The sequence below is a fragment of the Notolepis coatsorum genome, assembly GCF_963971535.1.
Source record: "Notolepis coatsorum genome assembly, chromosome: 10".
Classification (NCBI taxonomy): Eukaryota; Metazoa; Chordata; class Actinopteri; order Aulopiformes; family Paralepididae; genus Notolepis; species Notolepis coatsorum.
This window is the reverse complement of record NC_140174.1, coordinates 3,704,567-3,709,848: the sequence shown is the minus strand read 5'-3', so window position 1 is coordinate 3,709,848 and position 5,282 is coordinate 3,704,567. Positions and strand designations below refer to the sequence as shown.

The 5,282-nt window shown below is 43.9% G+C and overlaps 1 protein-coding gene across 1 annotated transcript in view; it reads right to left on the bottom strand.

Annotated features, from left to right (window-relative positions):
• Nucleotides 1-5,282, bottom strand: part of myo15b (myosin XVB) — a gene marked incomplete at both ends in the record, with an annotated part of 100,922 nt that overhangs the window by 86,958 nt on the left and 8,682 nt on the right. The window contains 4 exon segments of the mRNA XM_084322313.1: nt 204-311; nt 1,824-1,893; nt 1,896-1,926; nt 4,963-5,056. Coding sequence (XP_084178439.1) covers nt 204-311; nt 1,824-1,893; nt 1,896-1,926; nt 4,963-5,056 — 303 coding nt within the window.

Sequence of the window (5,282 nt, the reverse complement as noted above, 5' to 3'; positions counted from 1 at the left end):
AGAAAGGGAGAGAGAGAGATGGGGGAGAGAGAGAGAGAGAGAGAGAGAGAGAGAGAGAGAGATAGGAAGAGAGAGAGAGAGAGATATAGGAGATGAGGCTTTATCAACAACAAGAAGCCAATACTACTGTACATTATACTTTACAAATAATGGCTATTTTGAGGCACACAGCACACAGCCCCCCCCCCCCCCACTCCTCACACCCCACCCCACAGCACACAGCACACAGCCCCCCCCCCCTCCTCACCTGGAACACCACCCTGGACTTCTCGAGGAGATACTTGGACATCGAGGTCCCTACAACAACCCCACTGTCGACCAATGACAAGACAGGAGACACTCAGTCCAAACGGAAAGCAACAACAATGACGAATATCTTCAGGGGATTAATCAAATATAAACTCTACCAATAATCAATAACAACAAACATGAACTCTACAAGAATCTACTGTATCACTTTAACCTTAGTTTGAACCCAAATGCACACCTGCGCTGGTTATATGAATGTACTCCTTATAGAGTCAAATTATAGACAATTGACAACAAAAGAAAAACATAAACCAGCATTCTAGAATGGATTACAACAAAATGATTTTTCCGGTCAGCTGTTGATAACCAGCTTCTATAGGTGATTTAAATACATTCACGCTGTGATTTAAGAACATTCACGCTGTGATTTAAGAACATTCACGCTGTGATTTAAGAAGATTCACGCTGTGTGATTTAAGAAGATTCACGCTGTGATTTAAGAACATTCACGCTGTGATTTAAGAACATTCACACTGTGATTTAAGAAGATTCACGCTGTGTGATTTAAGAAGATTCACGCTGTGATTTAAGAACATTCACGCTGTGATTTAAGAACATTCACGCTGTGATTTAAGAAGATTCACGCTGTATGATTTAATGAATGAATGAATGAATGACTTTATTTGACAATATAAAAAATAAACATGTGACAGAAGAGCACAGTCGGGATATACTGCCAAGGATGAAACACAAAAAAGCTCAGAGCTTATTTCCATTGTGGTCCTTGTAGGGGGTAGGGGAGTGTGATGCTTAGACATGCATCATACAGACATGATGACATCACAACACATCACATATACCATTTAACATTTATATACATACAGACGCATACAACATGCAAGGGTGCCTTAAGCTAAGTGTCTAGGTATAGTCCCTTTTGAGCCATGTCTCCAGGCTGGACTTGAATCTAACGGCACTGTCTATGGTTTTCAGTTCACTGGGCAGACTATTCCAATAGACAGCTGCTGAATATAAAAATGACTCCTTCCCCATACAGCTCCTGAATCTGACTGGCACAAAGTCAGTTGAGCTGCGCCTAGTTTGGTATGCATGGGTGTCTCTGATTCGGTTGAAGTAATTGTTAAAGTACACTGGCACTACCCCCTGCACTATTCTGTGAACTAGGCACATCCCTATCTGGTTTACTCTGTCTTCCACCTTAAGCCATCTCATGACCTCAAAGTGAGATGGGTCAAGGTGGGTTCGAGCAATTTAAGGATTCACGCTGTGATTTAAGAACATTCACGCTGTATGATTTAAGAACATTCACGCTGTATGATTTAAGAACATTCACGCTGTGATTCAAGAACATTCACGCTGTATGATTTAAGAACATTCACGCTGTGATTTAAGAACATTCACGCTGTGATTTAAGAACATTCACGCTGTGATTTAAGAACATTCACGCTGTGATTTAAGAATATTCACGCTGTGATTTAAGAACATTCACGCTGTGATTTAAGAACACCTGAGGCGGTGGACAGTGTCCACAGAGGGCTGAAACGTAGACTCACTGGAGGATGTGGATGTGGAGATACTTGCCGAAGCGACTGGAGTTGTTGTTGAGGATGGTCCTGGCGTTCCAAAGCTCTCCAGGATGGGAAGAACATCCGTGGGCTAGTATAGAAGGAGAGAAAGAAAGAGAGAAAGAAAGAAAGAAAGCAAGAAAGAAAGAAAGAAAGAAACAAACAACAAACACAAATAAAAAACAGGTGGAGAGGGAACTATTGAAATATAACCTTTAGTTATAAACTTGGCCTTCATTTACGCGGCTGGGTGGCGTAGCGGAGATTGCGCTCGTCACCAATGCAAGAGACTCCGGTATTGAAATCCCAGTCTCAGCATTGCCTTCGGCTTGGGCCGGCCGTCGTACTGGCTCATTTGGCAGAGCCAGCGGGTGGAAGTCGACGGGTGGGGATTGGACGTTGTGGACAGCGACCCCTACAGGTCGGTTGGGGGACGCCTGCACAGCAGAGATAGGAATAGTGGGGGTAGTGTGAGCCTCCCACGAGTTACACCTCGCCAATGAGAGTCCGTGCTGGCAGGCGAAAAGATGTGACAGGCTGCCTCCTCGTGTACCGGAGGGGATAGGTGATGCAAGGCTTCTATCCTCACTACAGCCGACCAGTGGGGGGCATAGTCGAGCAACGTTCAAGACAGGGGAGGAGAGAATTGGATACACGAAATTTCATATGCGATCATAAATCAGATACAGGTCATGCGACGCGACCTCAGTCTGAACAGTCATACGACTTTCATGAGACTTTTATGTCACTCTACTCTAGAGAGATTGACAGTTGTCATCATTTCTTACGACCATCTTCTTTATTGTTCATTTGCGCATGCGGTCAGTTCAGGAGCGTCACCAGTTCACACTGGACTCTGATATTGGCCAAATAGTTTTTAACCCTTATGTGGTGGTAGGGCCTCCAGCGACCCGTTTCAAGGTTATAATATGTAATAACTACCATGTAGTTGATTTTATTAGAACAAGGCTTTATGATATCCAGCAAAACTATGTTTCACCATTTTGAAAATTCTGAAGGTATATCTGCAGAAAAAAAGGTACGACTGTGGTGTTAGGGTCATTCTTGATTATTGATTCTTGACTAAATATAAATAAATAAAATAATAATAAATATACGAAACTTTTTTTCAGAAGGTATATTCGAATAGATTTGATCGAGAGAAACAAAATAAGTTATATTCTAATATTGTTCTATGATAGTCAGAAAACATTATTATCTATGGGTTTAACATTTAGTATATTATGATTGAACAACCTCATTTTCATCTTAAAAATAAGGGACATGATGTGTCTCGGGGGCCATAAAATCAAATTACAATGGGATTATAGGGTTATGAATGCATATAGTCCACTATCATCCCTGTACCCAAAAAATCCAAGCCTGCTTGCCTCAACGACTACCGCCCCGTAGCTCTCACCTCCATAGCCATGAAGTGCTTTGAGAAGCTAGTGAAGGGCTACATCTGCTCCTCCCTCCCCATCAACCTGGACCCCCTGCAATTTGCATATCGCCCCAACAGGTCCACGGAGGACGCCATAGCCCATGTGCTGCACACAGCAGCATCACACCTGGACAAGAGGCAGGGGAACTATGTGAGAATGCTGTTCATCGACTACAGCTCAGCATTCAATACCATAGTCCCCTCCAAACTCATAGCCAAGCTCAGGGACCTGGGCTTGAACTATGACCTCTGCCAGTGGGTCTTGGACTTCCTGACGGGTAGACCCCAGGTGGTGAGAACAGGCAACTGCACCTCCTCATCCATCACCCTCAACATAGGGGCCCCCCAGGGCTGTGTTCTGAGCCCCCTCCTCTACTCCCTGTACACACATGACTGTGGGGCTCAGCAGAACAACAACACAATCATCAAATTTGCTGACGACACAGTAGTGGTGGGCCTGATCTCTGCAAACGATGAGAGGGTCTACCTGGAGGTGCCAAGAGAACAGCCTCTCCCTGAACGTCAGCAAAACAAAAGAGATGATTGTGGATTTTAGGAGGTCGGGGGTCAGGGACTACAGCCCCCTCAGCATCGACGGGGCACCGGTTGAGAGAGTGAACAGTTTCAAGTACCTCAGAGTCCACATATCCGAGGACTTGACATGGACCACACACATTGACAGTGTTGTGAAGAAGGCACGGCAACGCCTCTACTTCCTCAGGCGCCTAAGGAAGTTCCAAGTCAGTCAGAAGATCCTTAAGAACTTCTACTCATGTACAATAGAGAGCATCCTGACTGGCAATATCACCTCCTGGTTTGGGAATAGCACCGCACAAGACAGTAGCAGACTACAAAGAGTGGCACGTTCAGCTGAACGCACAATTGGAGGTGGGCTTCCCACCCTCCAGAACATTTACAACAAGCGGTGCAGGGGTGAGGCTAAGAGAATTATCAAGGACTCCAGACACCCAAACAACTGCCTTTTTGAACTGCTGCGGTCAGGCAAGCGATACCGGACTCTCATGGCAAGCACAGAGAGACTCAGAAGAAGCTTCTATCCCCAGGCCATCAGGTTGCTCAACGAACAATAAACACTATGCAACAACCATCAAATGCACTCACAACACACACATCCACACACACACACTCACTTTAAACAAACAACACACTGCAGCACCCACTTTAAGCACTTTAGAACACCTAAACACACTTTATATTTATTGGCAAAGAATTTGCACTACAACCCATACCTCAGTACACCTTACTGTAAATTGTACCTAAATTGTACCTCATCCCATTTCTGCTCTGCACTATATAGTGTATTGTATGGTAACTCAGTTACTGCTATCCTGCACTGAACATTGTACATATGTACATACTGAACACTTGTGTCTACGTACGTGACTTATATATTTTTTTACTTTTACTTGCTTTTACTTGCTATACTACTATATTTTATTTCACACTCATCTTTGTCTAGCACAGTCTCTGGAGCGTAACAGAAAGAAGCATTTTGTATAAAAGTATTCTGTACTTCTGTATGACAACTATTAAAGAAACTTGAATAATGTTAGTTAGCTAACAACGGTCAGTGGTGCCAATTCCTAACACAACATGATGATGTGAACAGCCAAACAAAATAAATGTGATCTGAGCATCATTAAATGTCTCCATACCTGTCGCCTGTCGGAGGTTGTCCTTCCTGCCCTGGTACATGGAGCTGAGATAGTGGACGATCAGCTTGGTGGCCTCGGTCTTCCCCGCCCCGCTCTGTCCACTGCAGGGGACAAGGACACGGTGTCACAAGTGTACATCCCTGGCCTATTTTCATTTTATAATTCTATTCTATTTCTATTGTGGTTCTATTTGAATTGAGCTTATATTCCATTTGATTTCATTCTACCTTTATTCTACCTATTGTAATTGTCTGTCCGCCAACAATGACCAAATCAAAGTCCTTGTGTTGTGTGTAAACTGCAATAAAGAGCTTTCCGAGTCCCACC